The sequence below is a fragment of the Centroberyx gerrardi genome, chromosome 18, assembly GCF_048128805.1.
Source record: "Centroberyx gerrardi isolate f3 chromosome 18, fCenGer3.hap1.cur.20231027, whole genome shotgun sequence".
NCBI lineage: Eukaryota > Metazoa > Chordata > Actinopteri > Beryciformes > Berycidae > Centroberyx > Centroberyx gerrardi.
The window spans coordinates 26,289,334-26,313,693 of record NC_136014.1 but is presented as its reverse complement, the minus strand read 5'-3'; the positions used below and the strand labels follow the sequence as shown (position 1 = coordinate 26,313,693).

At 40.4% G+C, this 24,360-nt stretch overlaps 1 protein-coding gene across 3 annotated transcripts in view; it reads left to right on the top strand.

Moving 5' to 3' along the window:
• The first annotated feature begins 8,868 nt into the window (after positions 1-8,868).
• senp6a (SUMO specific peptidase 6a) overlaps positions 8,869-24,360 on the top strand; it is a 41,872-nt gene continuing 26,380 nt past the window's right edge. The window contains exons 1-7 of one of the 3 annotated variants that reach the window (XM_078289987.1): positions 8,869-8,968; positions 12,374-12,467; positions 13,390-13,453; positions 15,184-15,293; positions 16,718-16,870; positions 20,300-20,370; positions 22,543-22,640. In XM_078289987.1, the coding sequence (XP_078146113.1) occupies positions 8,938-8,968; positions 12,374-12,467; positions 13,390-13,453; positions 15,184-15,293; positions 16,718-16,870; positions 20,300-20,370; positions 22,543-22,640 (621 nt within the window). In that variant the 5' untranslated portion in view covers positions 8,869-8,937. The remainder of the gene's footprint in view (positions 8,969-12,373; positions 12,468-13,389; positions 13,454-15,183; positions 15,294-16,717; positions 16,871-20,299; positions 20,371-22,542; positions 22,641-24,360) is intronic. The other 2 variants (XM_078289988.1, XM_078289989.1) reach the window with 2 other exon arrangements.

Below are 24,360 nucleotides of genomic sequence, written 5' to 3'. Positions count from 1 at the left end.
TCCTGTCGGACTGACAGCCGGCCACTCTGACCACTCCTCCTGCTGCTGTGGTGTGCTGCGGTTTGGTTTGGTTTGGTTTGGTTTGGTTTGGTTTGGTTTGGTTTAATTTGGTTAGGTTTGTAAGTAGTTTCATTTTGTTTTGTTTCATTTCCTTTTGTTGCATTTAATTGACTTCAGTTCAGTTTATTTCAGTTTAGTTCAGTTTTGTTTAGTTTAGTTTAGTTCAGTTTCTGTATGTTTACTTTGGTTTGGTTTGGTGTAGTTTTGGTCTAGGTTTGGTGTAGTTTAGTTTGTTTTGGCTTTGTTTAGGTTGGTTTGGTTTGGTTTGGTTTGGCATGGATTAAGTAGTTTCATTTTGTTTTGTTTCGTTTCCTTTTGTTTCATTTAATTGACTTCAGATTAGTTTAGTTTAGTTTAGTTTGGATTGGTTTAGTTTAGTTCAGATTCATTCGATTGGCTTCAGTTTAGTTTAGTTTAGTTTAGTTTAGTTTAGTTTAGTTTAGTTTGGATTGGTTTAGTTTAGATTCATTCAATTGACGTCAATTCAGTTCAGTTCAGTTTAGCTTAGTTTAGTTTAGTTCAGTTCAGTTCAGTTCAGTTCAGTTCAGTTTAGTTTAGTTTAGTTTAGTTTAGTTTAGTTTAGTTTAGTTTAGTTTAGTTTAGTTTAGTTTAGTTTAGTTCAGTTCAGTTCAGTTTAGTTTAGTTTAGTTTAGTTTAGTTTAGTTTAGTTTAGTTTAGTTTAGTTTAGTTTAGTTTAGTTCAGTTCAGTTTAGTTTAGTATAGTTTAGTTTGGATTGGTTTAGTTTAGTTCAGATTCATTTAATTGACATCAGTTCAGTTTAGTTTAGTTTAGTTTCTTTCACTTTAGTTCTTTTCAGTTTAATTTGTTCACTTCATTGAGTGATTGAGAGGAAATGTGCAGTGAGAGGGTCAGAAAGTAAGAAGGTTGTGTGGGTCGAGTGACAGTCCACTATAGACTATTTATTCACTGTGGTTAATTATTACCTGACATTATATTTACTGTACATTTACTTTTTAGGTCTTTAGCTGACTCTTATCCAGAGTGACTTCCTAGATCACATTACAAGAAACCAGCAGTAAGGAGGTCAAAGGTCAGAGGTTACAGGACCCTGACAGTACGTCTTAAAATATTCCTGCGACCCTTACTTAATACTCAGTATTATAAAATAAAAAAACACTGATGATGTCATCCTTAAAGATGCTGTATTTTGCAAGGAGCAGCTTTGAAACAGCCAGTAATATCAGTAATAAACCAGGTTGAGTTTTACTATTGTCAGCAATCTGTTCCAGTAGGTTTTATGTTTTTCACACGGTGGCTTTCTCATTTTGGACTGAAGCTGCGTTTTCGTGCAGCTCAGCTATGTAAATGAATGGGTGTGGGCGCTCACTAATTCCACTCTGTTCATTGTTTTTGTGTAAAAGCACTTGGAGCCGCTCTCCTGACTGGCTCAGCACTTTTACCTCAGTTGGACTCGGCCGCCGATGCCCCGCGAGGGCCAAGCCAGCCTTTTCAAACACAAAATGATTTATTCGCAGGCCGTAAATATGGGAACATTTGTTCCTAATAAAACGGAGTCAGAATCAGGCGTTATAAATGAGAAACAGCGATCCGCTTCAGTGAGAAATCGGCCGCTGCGGCGTTACAAGTGTGACATCTAGCTTTAGCAGACAAGCCGCAGCTGACTTTAAAGCCTCATAGCTTTTATGGGATGACGTGTGTTTAGTGTGTATCAGTCAAGCAGTAATTTACTCATCATATAGAGATTTCATAAAGTTATTTTTAGGAATATACACAAAGCAATCTGCGTGTTATCCCTCACCACTGGAAGAAAGTCAGTATTTGAAAATAAACATAATTTCACAAAACAGAGTAGAGGCCAAATGACACACACACACACACACACACACATACTTAGACACTGTTTTCACTTCTTCCTGGAAATATTCAATCTTATGCTTCTCCGGGTGCCAGACACACACACACACACACACACACACACTCACGTGATGTATTCACTGAGGTTAGCCTGATATTCAGGCTGATATCGGCCTTTTATTACTGTAAATATCAGATATGTCTGGAAAACAGGACATGTGATTTTCTTTGCTCATTTTATTTTTTCATTCATTTCTTCAGTAACTTTCATTTAAAGGCAGTAGGGGAGACCGGGGCATGTTGTCACACTTTTTACTCATTGGTGTATTTCTCAGCAGTGCCTCACTACTGAGATACAACATATATATATATTTCTATCTAGCTAGATTAAGGTCTTCTCTAAAAAAAAAAAAAGCATTTTTTTACATTTTGAATAATTTACTGGAAGCAAAAGTTATTAGTGATGAAATACCGCTTGACAACTTGTGACAGCTTACCCCACGTCAGATAAAGTGTGCTGTGTTCGTGCATCCAAATCCATTTCCTCTGATGTATAGATACTAAAATAACATGAAAATGATACTCTTGTGTTGAAAACAACATACTTCACCTCAGAAATCGACACCCACACCAAATAACTGCTCCCTCACCCATCCTGGGATTCACAAATTCGGATTCAACCCATGTGGGATGAAGCCTAGGAGTTAACATCACACACACACACACACACACACACACACATACATGCACAAGCCCTAGTTCCATATCTTCAAATTCTTGTTTCTATCTGTAGTTATGTCCTTCGCTGCTCTGTAAAGCATTTTGTGACGAAGCTGTTTGGTTAAAATCGCCACAGAGATAAATCTGACTCGACTTGCCACGAGTCACAAGGGACTCGACTGTGAAAATCACCAAATTATTCACACTGAGGCCGGCTGCGTATCTTCAAAACAGGTTAAACCCAGGTTATCATGGCTTATTATTTTTTTAGGTTTGTGAAATTCTGGAGAAACTTCAATAACAAGGAGGGTAAACTATGACGTCCGTAGACAAAGAACTACCAAAATATGAGCAAAATTCAATATTGTTCAGTCCCCAAAACCTTGAACCTTCAATATAAAGTCTGAATCATCTTTTAAAGACCTGTTTTCCTTCACTTTTAATGATTATATGTTATTTTATTGTTGTTCTGCACTGGTCTTGTATTGCCTTTTCTTGACTTAAATGATTATATACTATAGTTTTTATCATTGTAGTCTGTAACTGCACTTATATTAATTCCATTGTTCTCCATTTTTCCTGCTGTTTTTACAATTACTATTTTCAGTTAACAGCCTTTTTCCTTCCTCTTTCTTCATATAACTCGCATCAGTTTGATACTGCTTCCTAAGATGAATTTATACCAGAAAGATTTCTGTCAGCCTAAAAATGTGTCTAAACTCCATTTCACAAATAAAAATCTGCCTTTAAAGCCACAAACCGCTTTGTATTAACATCATAACATGCTGCTGTGCTGCTGCAGCTCCTGCTGCAGATGAAAGCAAAGTGAGGAGGATATTCTTTCAATTTCCAACAGTAAATAGTCCATCCAAAGCCCATTAATGTCCAGTATAATGTGCAGGAGCAGCTCATTAGAGTGAATTGAGTCATGGCCGATCCCTCTGTTAATGTGCTGTGATGGTTATCACACAGCCGTTCCCTCTGCAGGCCCTCCCCAGGTTCAAATGAAAGGAAAATTACAGATAAAATGGGAATAGGAGCTGTTTGCTAAGTCTGCATCAGCAAGAGGAAATCTGGGTGTGGCGCTGTGTAAATGACGGAGCCGCATCGCTCTCAAAGCTTTGACTCTCGATGAATCAAACTGGACCAAGTTTAAGATCAACTTCCAAGCTGTTTGCATGATTCATGAATCCTGTGTTTTATTTCTCCTTGTTAAAACACATTGAAGTGACATTTAAAGGAGTTTAAGGTTTCAAATTCTGAGTTAAAGTCTATGTATCTCCACCAGACACTTATAAGGATATGGGCTGGAGGAAAGCACTTGAAATCACTAAAAACAGATATGTTAGCTGTTAGCATTCCATGCTCAAACAAATGGGTACTGGTAGCCACAAGCTACCTACCATGAATCCAGTTTTGTATTTTTCCTCATTTGAAGACATTTAAGTGATATTTTAAAGAGTTTAAGTTTAGAAATTTAGAGTTAAAGTCTGTTATTTTTCTTCACCAGACACTTATCACAGTGTGGAGGTGAAAAGCACTTCAGATCGCTAAAAACAGGTAGGCTACATTAGCGGTTAGCATTTTAGCATTACATACTCAAACGAATGATCAGTGGTAGCCACAAGCTACCGACTACTACCCATTGATTTCGATGAGGAATGCTAAAAATGCAATTAACCTGCATTTAGGCTAACTGAAGGAGAAAATGTAGAAATTTCTTCCTCACATTGGGACCGGTGCTAGCCTGATGTCACTGACGTCAAAGCTCCCTGCTTTCATTTAAAAATCACCAAAATGTGTTTAAATGTTGTGCTGTGGATCATTTTGTAAGAGTAGGACTTTTTTTTCAGTGGACATTCATTTTGGAACAAAACTCTTCAATTTAGCTATTTGCAAATGACTTATACTGTATAATAACTATATAAAAGCACTGTTTTTGCTTCAATTGGGTCCTTTTGTGCAGAGGTATAAATTGTACCATTTATTACACAGTTATTCATATTTTAAGTATTTATCTTATGCTCTTATCCAGGGTGATTTACAGTGAGTGCAACAGTAGAATAAGCTTCAGTTCCTGGATCACCAACTTTACAAGCAACCAATAGTGAGGAGGTCAAAGGTCAGAGGTCACACCGTGCTAAAAATACATGAAACAAACTATTCCCATGACCCTACAGTGATCATGTATGATAAAGAAGGATTAGAAAGTGAAATTAAAGCTAAAGGATTATGTTATCTCTCTATAATGAAGGACAGTGTGTGTAATATATGACGACGGCTATTTTAAAGCGTTAACGCTGTTTTTTACAGTCCAGGTCTTTGTCGTGTTTTATGAGCGAGGAAAACAAAAAGCCCTGGACAGCCTGGTCTAAATCCAGATTCTGTGGCGGTTTCAGGTGGCCCATTAGTTTTTGTACGGACTGTATATCACATTAGTTACCTAGCTAATGACTACAGTTAACTGTTTGGCATGAAGACGTTTTTCTGCTGTTCTTAAATTATAGTCACATGTGTCTCTGTTTGGCAGGTTCAGTGTTTGCATTATTGCTATGATAAATTAGGAGAAATTTCATTTTGCCTTCTGTCTCGGTATTCATAAGAACTGGTTGGTTTCCCCGCTGACACAGACAACATTTCAGTGCATTTCCAAAACTCTATATGTTTAAGTTTATTTATATAGCGCTTTAAAAACAAAGCAGGTTTGTACCAAAGTCCTTTACAAAACAACATTTTGTATAAATAGTAGAATGCACCAAGGTGCTTTACAGAGATGCAGAAATGTACACACATAAAAATATATGTGGATATAGAATTAGAATTTTTTTTTTATTTCATTTTGGCAACCAAGGACTTTGAGCAGTGAGTAAGGTTTTTCCTGCCCCATAGCACAAAATGACCATAATATTTGAAAAATATAATAATGTTTGACCAGAGGTGGGGACTCGAGTCACATGACTTGGACTCAAGTCCCAGTTTTAATTGCTTGCCACTTGACTTGATGCATGAAGAGAAGACTTGAGACTTGACTTGACTTGGGTTCTGGTGACTTGGGACTTGACTCTGACTTGTACTTTGATGACTTGAAAAGGTTTCTAAAGTCTTGACTTGAGATCCTGTGTTTGTGTAAATGACTTAGATTGAAAGTGATGAGATTTGTTCCAGCGGACGACTGAATTTAAATTCTGTTTTCTGAATTTGTATGGAATGATTGAATTTATTGAAGTTGAAACTGATTCTAGAAATCAAACTCATGATGCTCTTACCAAGTTTTTATCCTATTAAAACCATATTGCATTGAAAAGTCCTAGATATTTAGTTTTCTTTAAGATATTAAATTGATACTGGACTCTTGATTTGTTCTGACTTGACTTGCTGTTCTACATTTAGACTTGAGACTTGACATTAATGACATGGACTTGACTTGGACTTGACTTGGGACTTGTGCCTCAAGACTTGAGACTGACTTGGTCACACCTCTGTAAATCACTATAGGAATATTATAAGAATATTATAGTGATACCATAGGAGATGAAGAATACCATAAAAGGTATGATAAAGTCACTATAAACTCACTATTGAATACCATAGATACACTATAAGTCACTATTTAAAGGAATATTATAGTGAATAGGAGGTGTGAATAGGATAAAAATCATAAAGTAGGTTAAGATCACTATAAACTCACTATAGCCACACTGTAAATCCCTATAGCATTATAATAGGAATGTGAGCAGTGACAGCAACACTATATGTGCATCATGATAAAATGACTGATGCTGATCATTCAGTTCATTTGAATGAGGAACATCGCCATCTAGCTCTTATCATCGCCTCCTCGTGTCAGTCGGGATGTGAGGGATGCTCGCCAACAAAATGTGCAATGCGGGCTGCCTGGGGCGTTTTTTATTTTTACTGACGAATAAATCATTAATCAATAAATCACCATCAATCATTATCATGATGCACGTGGTCCTTTCACTGCATACATCCCTATGAAAAAACCCCCGCTAATATTCCTATAGGAATTTATAGTGTCTTTGGTACTCAATAGTGACCTTATGATATGTTTTAAATCTCCTATGGTTTCACTATAATATTCCTATAATATTCCTATAGTGTGTACTCAATAGTGACATTATAGTGATCTAATCTTACTTGATGGTCCTTTTTTTAATATGTCTCCTATAGTATCACTGTAGTATTCCTATCATATTTCTGTACTGGCTGGGAGATTTGCTGTGATATCTATATAGTAGTATTCTAAAGTTTATTATAGGATTACTATAGCTCTTTTTTATTTTTTATTAGAAGGGTTGATTGACTTGGTTTCAGATTCCGCTGTCCAGTATTCATGCTGCGGGTTGTTACTGTACTTTTAAGCTAAAGTCATGAAATTTAGAAGTGTGTGAGACAAAACTTTATGACATAACTTCATGCCAGGCTTGTGCGCTGAGCTGAGCAGACTAGTGTCAAGCGGGGCAAACTCTAATATGTGAGACTTCCGGTCACAGGTTTCAAAATAAAAGGCTTATTGAAGAACACAGTTGCATCTTTTTTTCTTTTCTTTGAGTAGTACATAAGTAAGTAGAAAATGAAAATGCAAATGCATATAGTTCACTTTTAGGTAGATTTTCATACTGTACATATTTTCATTTGTTTTTCTTTCTTCTATGTTGTTACTTTGTGTTTTATTTTGTTGTTTCCCCTCATAGTACTGCTGTAGGCTAATTCACATTTTTTCATATTTTTGAATCACACATTGATATACTTAATATGTTCTTGACATGTTGAAATTGTCAATCAGCTATGTTTAATATTCGATTTTCTTTGCTGTAGGCTATCCTTTTATTTACTGCTCTAACGATGCAGGTGTGTCACAAATCTCCTAGCAACCACAGCTGGCTCCATCATGGAGGTTCACTGGAGAATTAGCCGCGGCCAAATAATGTCTAAATATATTAACCAGCTAGAAACAGAGAGCAGCTGATGCAGCTTGTTGTGGTGTGGCTGTAGATCCATTCAGTAACGTTCTCAGTAAAAGTGAATAGTGTGATAAGGTGGATTTGTTTCCAAATGTAGGTTACTGTGACACAGTAAACTGTCTTGTCTTTAGCCCTAGTCTCTACTCCAAAACACTCAAATTTAGCAAAGCACACAACATTAATGCTAACATGCGACGACTAACCACTGAATCAGAATCAGAATCAGAATCAGCTTTATTGGCCAAGTATGTACACATACAAAGAATTTGACTCCGGTTTTTCGTTGCTCTCAATGTACTTACACAGAATAAATATACAGCTAAAAACAAGGACAACAAGATGAACAGAGGTAAACCTAAACATTTAACATTTAACTACTATGTACACATATCCTTTGTAAGCAAAGGACAATAGTGCAATGGTGCAGAGTGCAAAGATGCTGGAATAAATATGGAGTTGTTGGTGTAACAGGTTACATTATATACATGAGGTATTACACATTACATACATGGGGGGGGGGGGGGGGGGGGTAATTATATACATGAGGTAGGTGTTACAGGTTTATTGCACAGGGATAGTTTCTGTCACTGTATGACTGACACTGCTAACGTTACTACATATAATGTCAGCTACTGCAAATAAGATGTGTTAACAAGACAGGGATAGTTAGCTAACCAGACACTAGTTAGCTAGCTAACAAGCTGACATTATCTAAACACAAAATCAGTTCCTTGTCAAAAAAGCACAGAAATTAACCAAGTCTGTTTGATACTGTTGAGACGGCCAAATTGTAAGTTTAGAAATGCAGCTGTTCACTGTTGAAGCCAAGAGCTGTGGACCTCCAATATGGCCACCAAGGGTCTTGCATCCAGTGACGTGGTGGTAAATAAAAAGGTGGGTAAAATATGACCTCCAGTCATCATAAGACAAGCAAGCACCAGTATAAATAAAAATCAGAATATCTCAAAAAAGCATTTCTTTCTTTCAGCTTGATAGTACTATACAATTAATTTGTGCCATAAAGATTTATCTCAGCCTAAACAGGTGGGTACACAAATAGAAAGGTGGGTTAACTGAGGTTTGCAGGGTTTACCCTCCACTATCCCTGGTTAATGTCACCTGAAAGCCCTTTATAGAACCGAGCCTCGACTCCAGGAGCAAATGTCTTTTATTTTGAAGGCTAAAATCGCCTAATTTCCGGCCGCGTCCTGCCTTTCTCGGGGTAGCTTGACGCAGCGGAGTGTGGAGCAGCAGTCTGGCAGCTACATAGAGCCGCGCTGCTGCCTGGGTCGCTGATGAGCAACACTATCATCTGAGAAGGAACATGGAATAAACATGGCCCACAATAGAAGCTATTTTTTTGAAGGTAAGCCGTGACATTCCGCCCCGCAGCACTAGCCAGACAGAAGCCATTTTAGTGGCACAAAGTCCCCGTATTCCTGCTTGCCAAGGCAGATTTGGTCCGTTAGTGTCATGCCACATATTTTTGGTCCCAAATATGTGGGATCCAAGCGAGTGCACAGTTGGCTAGGTGGCTAACGTTAGCCATATAACGTTGGCTATTACACACTCATCCTCACCCAGTGTGACTGATATGAGCGATGCCAGTTGACAATCATGGATGTTAGCATCTGAAAGGGAAAACGAGACATTGACAAGGCAGTCGGGTGGGTTTTTAAGTTAAATTGGCTTTGCAAGTCTGATGCTAGCATCGTTAGCGCTGACGTTAGCTGGCTTTGCAATGTGGGACTTGGATGTAACATTACTGGAGACAGGCCTTCCTGTCTTAGCTAGCTAGTTAGCTGCCAACTAACGTTATCCACAACACAGTGAGATTTTTTAGCACTTTCATAATGCAAATATGCAGTTCTTGTCTTTATGCTGTTACCCACCCAGCTGCAAGCAGGCCACAAACTGCCTTGCTAGCTTGATAGTGTGAAATCTTAACTGCACGACCAGCTGGCTAACATTAAGTTAATGCAGGTTAAAAAATTGTAAACAATAATGTCTTCTCTGTTTTTTATGCTCTTACTGTGTCATTGCTCATGGTGGCCCTGTTCACCTGTGCAAAAATGGGGATAACAAGCTTAGAGACTGTCTGTAATAACATAAAGCAATACAAAGCAAGTGGAGTAAAATAAAAGCATCAAATAGCATCTCACTGAGGAATATGGGGGGGCAGCATGGACCTACCTGCCTCCTCCCAGCATTAAGAGCTGGGGAAAGTAAAAGTAGACCTATTGAATATTTGGATTACATTTGTCACTACTGCCCTATTTACTGTTAAAGCATGAGGATGCACAGCTGCAAGAAGATACTCAGATTTATAGGTTACATCAGCCCAAGGAGATAAAACCGAGTCAAATATCAGATCATTATAGTTGCTCCTAATCAAGCCCAGAGTGTATCCTCACAAAACAGCAGAAACCTAAAAATGTGCCACAAATTAGGCTTGTAAATGATACCCAGCCCCATAAAACTGTCTAGATGATTATAATATCAGATGAATCGGTTGCATGCTTTTGCAGCCACTATCTAGCAGGCGCAGCCACAATTATGGGGAGATGAACCTAGATGTCCCACCTACAGACGAGTTACATTTCCTCTCTTAGGGTGGGAAAGCTGCAGTTTTGCTAAGTGTCAACAAGCCCTATATGGATCTGAACAACATGCAGGAGTGAAAGCTCTCTTTCAGCTGCACCAGCATCACTCACTTCAGCCTGCATGGCTAATGGCTGTCTGCATAGTTGTAGCCATTGTACAAATCCCCCCGTCATGCATTTATCCTGCATCAGTCCTGCAGAAAATTCATTGTTAAGCCGTCCACAGTGGAACCAAATCAGGATATTGTAGCTCAGGAATCCAGTGTCTTCTCACTAATACGATATCAGCTCATTCCTTGTAGCTTATGAAGCTGGAAAATGGAGCAGAACATGAATCTCCCAGACTTTAGGATTGAGCAAAAGGGGCTGCAACAGTTCAGCAAGCATCTGGTAAAAAAAAAAGTAAGGCTTCTACAGTGACTCTATGTATTTGTGTGAAAGGAAGGGAATGGGCTCAATTAGGCCGATGCAGTCTTGACCTAGAGGACTGAACTGATGGTCTGTCGAGGCGGAAGAGCTCAAGGATCATATTCCAGGATGATTTAAAACATTCGAAGATGATTTTTCTTGCCGTTGAAACGGCCCCCCAAAAAGGATAGTTCGCTAAAAACATACAGCAATTCTTCTTTTTCTTTAAATGCTCAAACTGTTCAGCCTCTAGGCCCGTCTTTCCCTTATCTAATACTTAATCCTTTTGCCCTAGAAGCTTAAAAAAAAAGATGTGCTGGAGCTTTTAAGGTTTGTATTCGAAATGATAAGAGGATGTAGGTGTGAGAGGAAGGGAGCTGACTCTTGTAAGGCCTGCATGGGTTTAAGTAATCTTCACCTACTGGACTTGGGCCGCATTCGATAATAGGCATATGTAGGTTAATGTTGTGCAGTCAGTGGGTTGAATTAGGCCTGCTTAGTTTTAACCTGGAGGACTGAAGTGATGATGAAAGCAGAGCGAGGGGATGATATATTTTATACAGTTTCAAACCTTAAGAACAGGTGACTGAGTGAGTCTGCCTTAAACAGCTGACACTAAAAGACATCAGTCTGGGTTTCAGTGGAGAGTTTTAGTGTCCCATGATGGACTAAATGCTTTTTCAGAGGCTTTTCCACCCTGACAAGAAGAAAACTCTGGAGGGGAAACACTGAATACTTAATTTGTTTTGGTCAAATTTAAAGATATTGAATATCGGCACAAAATATCGTCCATCGGCACCCTCGATACGTCTTCATTTTTACCTCCTAGCCGTGTGTGCACGTACCGATGAAAGTAAAAGTGACTTTAACCGATTATTAGGTGTAATGTTGTGAACAAGGTGTAAGCCTAAGAGTAGGTACAGGTTAGTGATATAGATAGATAGATAGATATCCAGATATATAGATAGATAGATAGATAGATATCCATGATGGGAGGTGAAGACTTGATAACTCCCCCACTCCCCCCTTCCTCTACTAACCAAGGTCTCTACATCGGCGCTCACCCTAAAATAGCACAAGGGATAGTCCCATCACATCCTGGATTCCTGTGTATTGGTAAATGTCAGAGTCACCGATAATCTCACTCGGGCGATGGGAAAAAAAAACGGCATCTTTCAGGATTTCTACACAGATCTGTAAAGTCTTGAAAAGTCTGGATAATGAAGCTGGTTTGAATGATGTTTCCAGGTTTTTAGAAAGTTGGGAAATTGCTCAAAAAGTACAGAAAAGTTTTCTTGTTGTTCAGTCCCTACATGTTTTATATAGCTGCAGACCTACTGTCATGTCGCATATTGTAATATTTTGTGTTCTGAATGATGATCTTCAGTTATAGAGTGATAGTCATATTGTCCAACATGCATCACATTGAATACTGACATTGATTGAGGGAAGAAATTAAGATCTGGAAAAAGTATGGAAACTTTAAAATGGAAAATCTGTCCTTTGACCAACTTCCCACTGTAGTGAAATGGGTGTGTTTTCAATTATTGCTAAAATGATGCTTTTGCATTTGAATAATTGCAAAATTAGCAAGGAACCCAAGGTTTCCCCTTTGCTAATTACCAATTTTTCATATCATCTAGCTGAAATGATCAATCAAGTAAATAATATGCTACATCCAAATGGTCATTTCAGCTAGATGGCTTTGTCTTCCTCTTGTTGTCCCTGCACTGATGTGAGTCTGGTTTATTATATTCAAGCTCTGGATAGATCAGAGACCAGGCGAGATGGAGGGTACAAGCAGAACTGGAGCTTTTCTCTTACTGATGACAGTGAAGAGGCAAGGAGACATGAGTAAGCACTTCTCCGGCCCTCGTTCTCAGCACCACCAGCGCTGCACTGCATCAATTTCCGCCACATCTCTCTCCAGACACAGGAAGGACCCCGGTGACACCTCTTCTGATGAGCGGGCTATTCCCGCCTGAGATAATAGACTCACTTGCGTTTTAGCTCAGCAATACGGATGCGGTCACATACAACACTGTCTGCATATAAATCCTCTCCTCTGTTCTAGAAAATTGCACAGAATCCACCGGGGTTCGACCGATATGTCGGTTTGCCGATATTGATCTTTTATTAAATATCAGATGCCGTCCACCTCTGAGGTTTCTCTCCAACTTCAGCTATAGAAAACCAGTGAAATTTGATTTTCTTTGCAGATTTTATTCATTTAGCTGTTGTAAATTAGGATAATTCTTAATTTAAAGGCAGTAATGTATCCCAGAGTTTCTCTACCATTGAATAGGTGTGGTGTCTCTCTGCCTTTTAAAGAGCTGCTGACACTAAAATTATTTCATCAGTCTGGTTTCAGTGGAGAGTTTTAGTGTCCCATGATGCTCTAAATGCTGTTTCAGAGGCTTTTCCACCCTGACAAGAAGAAAACTCTGGTGGGGAAACACTGAATACTTGTAATTTTTTCAGAGTCAAATTTAAAGATATTGAATATTGGCATAAAACATCAGCTATCGGCACCTTCCATACAAAAAATAGCAGTATCGGCTTTTAAAAACCCATATCGGTCACACCCTAGAATCCACTCAGACCCCTTATTTTGCGACAGTGTAGTTTTATACCAGCATTGATAGACACACACACACACACTTAATGCTATGAAATAGGCCGAGCAGACACGTATTTATGTAGAACACACATACACACACACACACACACTCGATCCTGACCATATTCCCTCCCTCTGCCCCCCCCCCCCCCCCAGCTCGACTGTGGTGACCATGGAGGAGATGGATCGACAGCAGCAGACGTCCCCCGAGGGCAAGAAGGTAGAGTGTTTCCCCAAGCTGTAGTCTCTCTCTCTCTCTCTCTCTCTCTCTCTCTCTCTGTGTGTCTCTCTGTCTGTCTCTCTCATGACTCACGTCCCCGGTATTGTAGACTCCCAGCAGGCCGCGGGGCGCTCCGGTCGGCCCTGCTGTCGGTGCCGTCGCTGCCAAAGCCCCGGCTGGCGCCTGGCGCCGCAGAGCGATGGCACCCGGAGGACCCCGGCGGCCCGCTAGCTCGCACTGCCGGGGCGCTGCGGGAGTCGTTTTCAAGGACTGCTGTTGTTGTTGTTGTTGTTGTTGTTCTGGGGAAATGTGGAGGGGGGGGGCTGCTGTGTGTGTGTGTGTGTGTGTGGGAGGAGGGGGTGTTGGTCTGTGCTCGTTGGAAAGTGGATAACGCCCTTTACTGGAGTGGTGTAATGAACAAGGTCAGCTCTTATCAGAAGTATGCGGTTCAGAGTTATTTTAGGGTTTTATATATGTACGCAGGGTCTGAAGTTACCACCCACCAAGCACCAAATGCCGGTAAAATTAGATTTTGGCAGGTAAATCAATAACCGGGTGTTCACGCTGCGAGCAACACGATTAGCAAGGCACCAGAAGTCCGTTCATTTCCCATTTCCCCCGAGCGACCGGGGAAGCTCGGCCGACGCGTCAACACGCTCGTTGCCGAGGCTGAACTTCAACGACCAATCAGATTTCAGCGCTTCCTTGTTTCCTGACTGATATGATGATGTTTTATAAATAATAATTCCAGCCATTCAAAGCTTCCCAGTTCTCTACAACTTATATTTGATAGATTATAGGAGAAAACGTATCAAAAACAAAGCTTGGAGAACGATTACATCCTTTGTTATTCATCATTTTATTGACTTTTTTCTATTTATTTCTCGATTAATACTACCTAATTAGCACTTGCTAACTATATCAACCCATCAAAAGGATGTAACGTTATAAAAGGCCATACGAAAGCATCGGAAAATGCATGATTTGCATGATACATGATACATGATCGCAGTGTGAATACAGTTAGGGTTTCCTGTCACACTAACTTTTTGAGATGATGATATTTAAATGTCTCAGTCTTCTCAAATTTTGTCCCTGCTGGCCACCGTACACTCTCTCAAAATAATGGAGAGAAAAAAAGCTAAATTATTGCTGTGTATCAAACAGGCTCCTGATTGGCTGCCTGTTACCCTGCTCTATATGCAGAGGTGGCATCTAAACTAATGCAAACTTTGAGATATTTCTATGAAAAATGTATATTAATAATTTCGGCCAGTAAAAAATATTTTTAGCGGTACATTTTTAGTTTACCAGCCTTTGGCATGTGAGCCAAAAAGTTAATTTCGAACACTGTATTGCCCCGCGGAAATGTGATCTTTCCTTTATAACTCATAACTGTTGCAGAAACACCTTGCAATCCCAATTTGGATGTTTTTGCTTATTTGAACTGAATGTTTCCATGGTCATTTATGTCTTCAGTGAGTTTTGTGACCCTTGAAACGCATTTAAACACCCCAATATATAATTTCAGAAATACACAAGAAATGAGAAATGCTTTCTGCCCTTAAAAAGTTCCTTTTGCTGATGTGTGGTTTTTGTCCGGTAACGCCGTCGGGCCGATGCTGTTTTAAACACGTTATGGGTTCACTCTAAACAGATATGTTCCCATCATTATGTTTTTTCCTCAGGCAGATGCCCCTTGTAACTAACCTGTCTGCTCTCTCTGCCAGTCTCCCACCCTCAGGCACTTCTCCTCCTCGGACCCCTTGAGAACATATGAGAACAGGCCAAATAATCACGCGAGGCCTCTGAACAAACTAGGACCTGGCAAGAGGCTCAGGTACGGCCCGCTCGCTTCATATCAACTCCGCTGTCGCTTTTACACTTTTCGGTGGAAGTGCATAGATCTGGGAAGTCTGGAAAATGAATATGATGATTTCCAGGTGTTGAAAACAAGTCAAAAGTATGGAGAATGTATCGCTGTTCAGTCCCGATGTCTATATACTGTGTTTTGTGTAACTGTAGACCCACCGTTGGTTCACATATTGATGTTTATTGTTGTAATAATCTTCAGCTTTTGGCCTAGTTGACAGTGATTGCCTGGTTAGTATCGGCATGCATGATATTAATAAAAATCTACACATCCAGTCTTCAAGTTAAGGACTGTAAAACGTATCGAATTTTGAAATACGGCATTTGTAGGAGCCGCTTTTTGGTCCTGTCTCTTTGCTGTTACATCTTCTTTTTCAGTAAGCGCACTTTAATAACAGAGAGCTCCTCACTTTTTAAGTCAGACTGTGTTTGACAAAGAGTTTTTAAACCACTGCTTTGATAGAATTTGTTTCTACTTGTTTTGTTCCCGTTGTATTTGCCAGCGTTATTCTTGTTTAACCCCATTTTTAATTCATTTCCGGTATTTTAATGACCTTTTTGGCTGTTCGTTTATTGTCACTTTATTGTCTGTAGAACATATTTGAAGCTGTCAAGCTAATCATGATAAATGTTTAGTAGGTAACACTTTACTTGAAGTGCATTAGAGGCATAGGTAAACTTTTCTTACATTATAACCATCAGACAACCATCTGAAAATTACATTCAAGTTAATATCATGTTATTACCCATACAGTTTTCCCATAAAGTATTCAACCCCCCCCCCAAAATTTCTAGTGCGTTGTTTATTAAGCTTTTATAAAACGGATAGTTCCGGTCCTTGATTATGATTGGCTGAGCTGCGTTCGAAGCCGCTTTAAATGACTCTATAAACACACACCTGTGACCGCATCACATCAGTATTACTGCGCCAAACAAATCGTCTGTGTCTGCGTCTGTGTGTTGCTTGGCAACCATTCTGCTAAATGTCGCTGAAGAACTACATTGCTTGGCCGAAGAATGATTATTTGTTATCAATTAATTATTGCATTTTTTTGTTGCTGTGTGTTTATTTTATGAAACCTTGCCAGGTATATGTAACAACGCCCCTTAGCTTATTGCTTTAATATCATGATGCGATTCTAATAATTGTGCACTTACAAAATACCTTATGAGCAACATTTCAATTAAAGTTACAAGTTTATTTTATCTCTGTAAATGTTAATAATATGTTTAACGCACACTAAAAACTCATCCGACTGACTTCTGTTTCTTTTAATACTCTTTTTGGATCATTTTCATTTTTCAGCCAGTAAAGTGCATCTTGTCTGTGTGTTAAGTGACGGTCTTTCTGCTGCATCACCTCTCCTCTTGCTCTCCTCTCCTCCCCTGCAGTGACCTCCCCCACACAGTAGCAACGTCCTCCCCCATGCCCAACAGAACCAACTATTTCATCGTCAGTCCCACGCCGTCTCAAGGAATAGTTTTACAGGGGCGGCACTTCCAGCACGCGCACGTCCCGTCTGCAATAAGGAAACCGGTCCAAAGGTAAGAAGGCCGAGTCTCAGCGGCCGCCTCACAGCACCGATCTGTCTCCTCAGTCTGTCAGGCTTGTGTTGGGGAGGAGGAAACTACTTCACCTTTTCTCCTCCTTGCTTATTTTGTTGTCTGGTCCTTCTCTGTTATACATTATTTTAGGGACACTAGGGATATTTGTTCAATGTATTTCCAGATTATTTGACAGAATATTGCAATTGCAACTCATATCATCACAAGTTTTTCTTGTCATAAATATTCTAGGACTTGAAAATTGTATAAAGAAAAGTGATTTTGTTAGATGTTAGTGTGCAGGATTTACTGAGTTTTTTGAGTATGATTAAAGGCTTTGATTCATTGACCAAAGATTACCTGCAGCTCTAAAACCTATGAAACTTCCTCTCTTAAGCAATTAATTGCAGCCTCTGCTATTTTGATATCAACAACCTTATTATTGGTTGTAATGTTGTTGGTGATCGAGGAATTCAAGCTAACGTACCGGTGGCCAAATCCGTACGCTCTCGGCCAAATTCGACACACACACACTCTTAATTTATATGAAATTTAATTTTCAGCTTCTGAGGTTATATATGATTTCATGTGGCTTACCTTTTTAGCAGGAAAGTCTTCAAAGAATTGAGTAAAAAGTCTGGAAACTTGGCCACCAGTGTGTTGCTCTGGATAAGACAGCTAAATGTCTAAAGTGTAAATGTAATTCATTTCCATTATATCTGATGTACATCTGTATGTCAACACAAAATATTAGACTACACTGAAGCTTTGGAAAGATAAGAGTCTGGTTTTGGTGATCTGAGGAAAAAGAAAAGCTTTAATTGAAGTGTAGGCCGTAAAAAATGAATCATGACAGATGAGTTGGTTGCAATAGTGAGACGTTCTGTGTTTTGATTTTTATCTTCAAGCAGCCTCGATCTGAAGGAAAGGTAAGACTTTGATCCGCTAGCGTGAGTCTAGTTAATCTTCTGGTCTGGATGCTGAGAGAGTGGATCTCATTTCATGCCCTTTTCTTGTCACCGAAAACATTTTACATATGTTATGAGCCTCTGTGTGGACAAAGGCTTGTGATGCTTTTTGACAGTGTGTGGTTTGCTTTACTCCTCTCATATCTTGTATGAAACTCGTGCCTCTGTGGCTTATTACAGACCTGCATGACAAAAAATCATATTGTGATTTATTTATCTGTTTGTAACACTGGAATTGGCAGCGTTCTTATTCCAGTGCTGTGTAAGCTATGGAAAAGTTTTGTAAGACTGTCCAATAATCGAGCTACTTGTGAGTCATGTGACTGTTGTTTACACACCCTGATTCGCTTGTATTTGAGCATTGTGAACCCAAACGAACCAAACACAAAAATGTCAACTTTCCAACTATGGTTCAGACCAATGAAAGCAGACTGCAGGTGTGTGATGGCTCCCTGTGTCCTCCATGTCCCGCCAAGCCACCGAGGCGCAGTATGAAAATAATGACAATCGTCTCATTTAAATGATGTAAAGATTTGCTTATTGTCAAGGCAGCGCTGACACATTCCACACTCGAGAGTTTAAATACAAAGCGGCGTGTCGGTCGCGTGCCTCGGCTGGAATTGAAAAAATGCGACTCCATGCAGCTTTTTGCTGTTCATCACATCTGTTAAGAGTTAACTCTGCGCACGTCGACAGCGGCTGCTGGGTTAAGAGCTGAACATCAGTTGAGAAGTAGAACCTGCACACCGAAGTATGATTTAACTCTATTTTATGACAACGTTTTGATCCATGATTGATCTTCGTCAGGTCAAATTAAAATTAGAACCACCTGTTCATTCGTCCTGTATATAGGCTTCACATCACCACAGGTAAATAAGACACTACCAGTCAAAGGTTTGGACCCAGCTGACTGAATGTTCTCTGTTTCTCATTCTCTTAAAGCCATTTTGATCTAAAGGCTTCTGCTTAAATGCTTGAAATGAGTTTCTTAGTCAAATATAAATAGTGAAGTTGATCCTATGTATGAATTTCTTTCCAAAGCCTTTGCCTTTCCATCAAGGCAACATGCGGCTGCTTTAAAGAATCTAAAATATAAGATAGTTTTGATTTGTTTAACACTTTTTTTGGTCGCTGCATAATTCCATTTGTGTTATTTCATAGTTTTGAGGTCTTTACTGTTATTCTAAAATGTGGAAAATAGTAAAAATAAAGAAAAATGTGGTGTGTCCAAACTTTTGACTGCTAGTGTATAAACATGGTCACCAGGATACTCAGAAACATTACATCTGTGTCACTTGTGAGGAGAAAAAAAAAATCAGGATTGGGACACTTTGAGCTGCAGTGTGAACGCAGCCTCAGGACGTCCCGCTGCCTCCTGCAGGTTTGGGAGTCGTGCCGTTTCGAAATGCCCGGGCTGATAATTACCTGGCCGGGGGTTTGGGAGCCTCGGCTGTTTTCCGTGCGGTGGTGAAACGCTCGTGGCTCGCCGCATGTCGTCTCCGTCACCTTGCATCCAGCGAACTTTGGCCCGGCGCACTGAGGCCTGTTTGCATTGAAAACCCCCATAGGCTGCGTTTCATAACAATAGGTGATTGTGAAACACTTTTTCTCGTTAACCCTTTCATTAATTGAATCATTTGCTGTCTTTCTGGGGATGAACAGCTGGATTTCCTCAGGGTGGGAAATTAACACTAGACACCAGACGGATGCGGGTAAATTTGTCAATTCCACCAGCCAATTAGGAGAAGTGTTGTTTATTTTTAAGATCTGTTATTATCACACTGGGTGATAATTCAATATTGTCATTTATCGTCTTTCAGTGGAATCATATGGTGATTTTGAGATATTGCGATGCACAATTCTGCTGTCTGAACTGCTGATAACAAGCACATTTTATTTAAAAACTCTGACAACATTAGGAATGGTAGGAATATTATTTGAAAATTTCAGTTTTGTTTGACATCACTCCTAACATTACCATTCGGTTCAATGGGATGAACATTCACTTCATTGCTTAACATGTGATTTTTGCATGTGTGAGCCATACTGTGATATATATCTATTGAAATAATCAGTATTATTATCGGGATATTGATTTCTATATCTCCCAGCCCTGTTAACACCCATTTTGGCTGGTAATTGCTGAGACTAGCGAAGTTTAGGTTTTATTTATTCGCACCATTTCAGAAAAAAAAAAAAAAAAAGAACAATAAAGACAATACAAAACAAAGAAAAAAACAAAAGGCATGTGCCGGAGGGGTTTGAAACCCAAGTGGGCTTATAAAAAGCACTGCACCGAGAAAATAAAATTAGATGATGGATACGATGGAAACAACAGGAAACAACAGGAAACGACAAACAAATGTGTGGTTTCCCATCCTGATAGCTGTGTGTGAAAACATATTTTCTGAAGTAATCCGACCAAAACTTAACTTTTCTCTCTCTCTCTCTCCTCCTGCAGAAGCGACTTCACCACCACGCAGCAGGCTGTGGAGGTAGACAGCATCGTCCTCACCTGTCCAGAGATCCCAGGTAGTGTCCCGGTGCTCGCTGCTCGCCCGTCACATCAGACACGCTCTGGGCTTTTTTTTTTTGTTTTTTTCTGGTACACAAGCTTTTTTTGTGAGGAGGGTGCTGGTAATTACAGCCAGATAGCTGGTGTTGAATTTCGATGGGTACGCTGTGTTCCTCCTGCTGCGAGGGAAGGAGTGGATGAGGGAAGAGTGTGTGTGTGTGTGTGTGTGTGTGTGTGTGTGTGAGCTGTACTATATGTGGATGTGCTGTGTGTGCTTGGTGCCAGTGCAGTATGTGTATATGTTGTGTGTGTGTGTTTGTGCGTGCTTTGTCCGTATGCGTGTGCAATGTGTGCGCAAGCTGTGTGTGTGTCGGTGTGTATCGGTGATCAGTGTGTGCATGTGTGTGTGCAGTATGTGTATGTACGATGCATGTGCAAGCTGTTGGTGTGTATCGGTGGTTGGTGTGTGTGCAGTATGTGTGTGAACAGTGCGTGTGGTGTGTATGTGTGGATGTGGTGTGTGTGCTTTGCCTGTGTGTGTGTGTGTGTGTGTGCATGTGTGTGTGTGTTTGTGCGTGCTTTATCTGTATGTATGTGTGTGTTTGTGTGCAGTCTGTGTGTGAACAGTGCGTGTATGTATGACGTGTGTATCGGTGATTAGTGTGTGTGTGTGAAAAGTGGATGTATGTGCTATATGTGTATGCCTGGATGTGCTTTGCCTCTGTGTGTGGATGTGTTGTGTTTGAGTGTGTGTCGTCGTGTGTGTGTGTGTGTGTGTGTGTGTGTGAGTGTGTGTGACAGCCAGCAGTGTGGCTGTCTGCAGGCTGCAGATCTGGGCTGAACCTCCCGCCTGCCTGCCAGAGGGGGAGATTGCAGGCCTCCCAGATTAATCCTCAAAGCTCCTGTGAGAGGAAGGAGCGCCTGGTCGCCCGCCCGGCCGCCGCAGCCGGGCCGAGCCGGGAGGGAGGAGCGCTTATGAAACACACGCCGGCTAATAAAGGCTCTCAGGCCGAGCCGGCTCCCCGACTCCCCGAGTGCGGGAATGATTAGATGTGGTTTTTTTGCAAAAAGGTGACCTTGGAGCGAAACCGTTCCTGCAGCGATTTCAGCGCCTTCGCTCGCTGTCGTGTTTAATTTTTTGAAGATAAAATAAAAAAGTGTGCACAAAAGGAGGCTGAGGTGGCAGAGGAATAGCCAACATGAAACAAAGAGAGTGTCCTTGTGATGCACAGTGAGAGGTTTACTGAAGCATCGGTGCACATATCAATAGATTATTTTAGCCTCAACAGTGTTACTGTCTTAGATCGGCTGATAACATCAATAGTGTTTCATAATCAGTCGTCTTTTATGGCAGCAATCATTTTCTAAAAGAGTCCCAAAATGTCGTACAAAATGTCATTAGTGATGGGACGATCTGCTTATCTTATGATTCGATACGGGATATGGGGTCCATGATTCAATAAGACCAGGATACGATGCAATAGATAAAAGTTCAGTGACAACAAAGTCTGACTGTGCAGAATTCTGTTTATTTCTGAGACACAAATCTTTCCTGCGATGCCATTGGCTGCTAGAATGTAAGCAACAATTTAAAAATGTCATTACAAAGTGACAATAATATAATTTGGATGGAGAGCTTGTGAAACTGTGATGGTCAAGAGTCTCATTAGTGATTACTACAGCAGAATAACATGGAGCTGATATCACCATTCATTTTTCTGCCCCACGATGTGTATTGTCACATTTCTGTATTGTAATATATTGAATTTCAATATATCGTCCCGTCACTACTTCTCTTGATCAGTGGTTTTCAACAGTTCAACTGAAGACTGATTTTCCCTTTTCCCAATTTGTTTCATCTGATTATCAGAGGAGACAGAGAGGCTGAAAACTATTCAGTGTTTCACAAGAAAAAAGCAAAAAATTGAGAAAAACTGAAAAGTAGACTTGATAATAAATGGGAATAGTAGAAATATATTTGTTTCTATCCCCATAAATCATCTCATGACCCCTCCAAAATCATCTCACGACCCCCTGGGAGGTCCCGACCCCCAGGTTGAGAACCACTGCTCTAGATGATGAGAACCTGAACGTCAAGCTGCCAACATTTCCCCTCATAATTTGACCTATTGAATGAAAAAATGAATTAGTGTTAATAAATGAGTGATTTTGTGTTTTTATCGTTTCAGAAGAGGAGACCCTGAACATCAAACGGCGCGTCCCGCAGAAGCGGAAACCCTTGCAGGAGGGCTGCTGCAGCTTCCCCTCGCAGGTCAAAGCAGCAGAGGTAAGAAACAAGGGGTCCGGACTTCATTACCCAGCAGCCCTGTAACCTGTAAAAGGGGTTCAGCCTGTGTCGGTGAGTCCAGCTCTCTCTGGACGGCCCGCTCGCCTCGCTGCCGTCCAGGAGAAGGTTTTAGATTTCGCTCTCAAGTTTCAGTTCGTCACTTCCTGTGTGCCAGGAGGATTTCACACCCGAGTCCGCACCCGACACCCGAACTTCATCTGGGCAAACGGGGAGAACCTACTGCGGTTCGATTAGTGGGGATTAGTGGGGATTAGTGGGGACGGGACGCTCTTCTCTGTTCCAGCCTCACTTTGTGATTCAGGCTGATAAGACAGGTGTATTTTTATATAAAAATCTTACCTAGGGCAGCTTTAAATTGTACTTTTTTTTTTCATATGGTTTCAAACCTTCATTATATCTACTACAGCAGTATATACATTTACTACATACACTAGAGCAGGGAATACATGTAATCTGCTAAGGCTTCATGCTGTTTGACTATTCCCATTTGTATTCTATTGTATTTCTTGGCTTAAATGAAGAATTTGAGCTGACAGGCACTTTCTGACAGACTCTTGTCAATCTCATGGTTCACTTACTGATTACTTGTACTAACTGATGTCTTGTAATGACATGTAAATGAATATATAAATGGTGAATCATCAGACCATTCATGCCAAATGCTAGTAAATTTTGGTTGTGGCCAGTGCGATAAGATATGATGAAACTTTAAAGCTGCACTAGGCAAGATTTATATGTAAAAATACACCTGTCTGATTAGTCTAAATTACATATTGGTGCTGCAATAGAGAAGAGCGTCCCATCCCCGCTAATCGAGACGCCACCAGCCGCTATGAAGAACACAATTAGGTCTGAGAAATGTACTCACGTCACGTTACATGATTTCAGCATAATGAAGTCCTTCAAACTTTAAAAAATGATAAAAGTTCGCTCGCTCTGCCGCTTGGCCGCCAAACTGCTCTAGCTCAGCGTTAATGATCTCCGTTGGGATGCTGGGTAAGTTTGGGCACGTTCATGTTCGGAGCGGTTTATTCCTTCCTCTTCCAAGCAAAGTGCAAAATGTAATCCGAACCGACTACAAGAAATGCTTTTTATGTGTAGAAGGAGACGGATGTTGGCATCTGACAGCCAGCGGTTCCTCATGCTGGGAAAGCAGTTGGAATATGAGCATCAGTCCGGACTTCATTTTGTTCTGTTTCTTCATGTGTTCTTACCTGGTTTGAACACCACAGAAGAAGAACACAGACACGTCCATCATGCTGAGATAAAGTTCAGGGACTCCAATAAACAAGCTATTTGTGAGTCCATGTGACTTTTGTTTACAAGCCTTGGTTCACTTGTAATTGGGCAGTGTGAACCTAAACGAACCAAATACAAAAACGCAAGATAATGAACTTTTTCTCTCTGGTTCCAAAGAAAACAAACTGTAGGTCTACTCCTCTCCACACTTTGGCAAATAATCAACCCTCATTTAGAGGTCTTGTCCTAGAAATCTGCAGAAGTAGCCTGGTAATATAGTGAAGGGTCAGGGTTTTTTAACGTTTACCAGGCTGCTGTTGCTGCTACATGCGGACTCTGACCCTGATTAACTGGCAGGACTCTTTCCCCCCTGTCTCTCTCTCTCTCTCTCTCTTTATTTTCTGTTCTCTCTCTCTCTGTTTCTCTCGTCTGTTTCTGCCTTTCTGTCTGTCCATCCTCC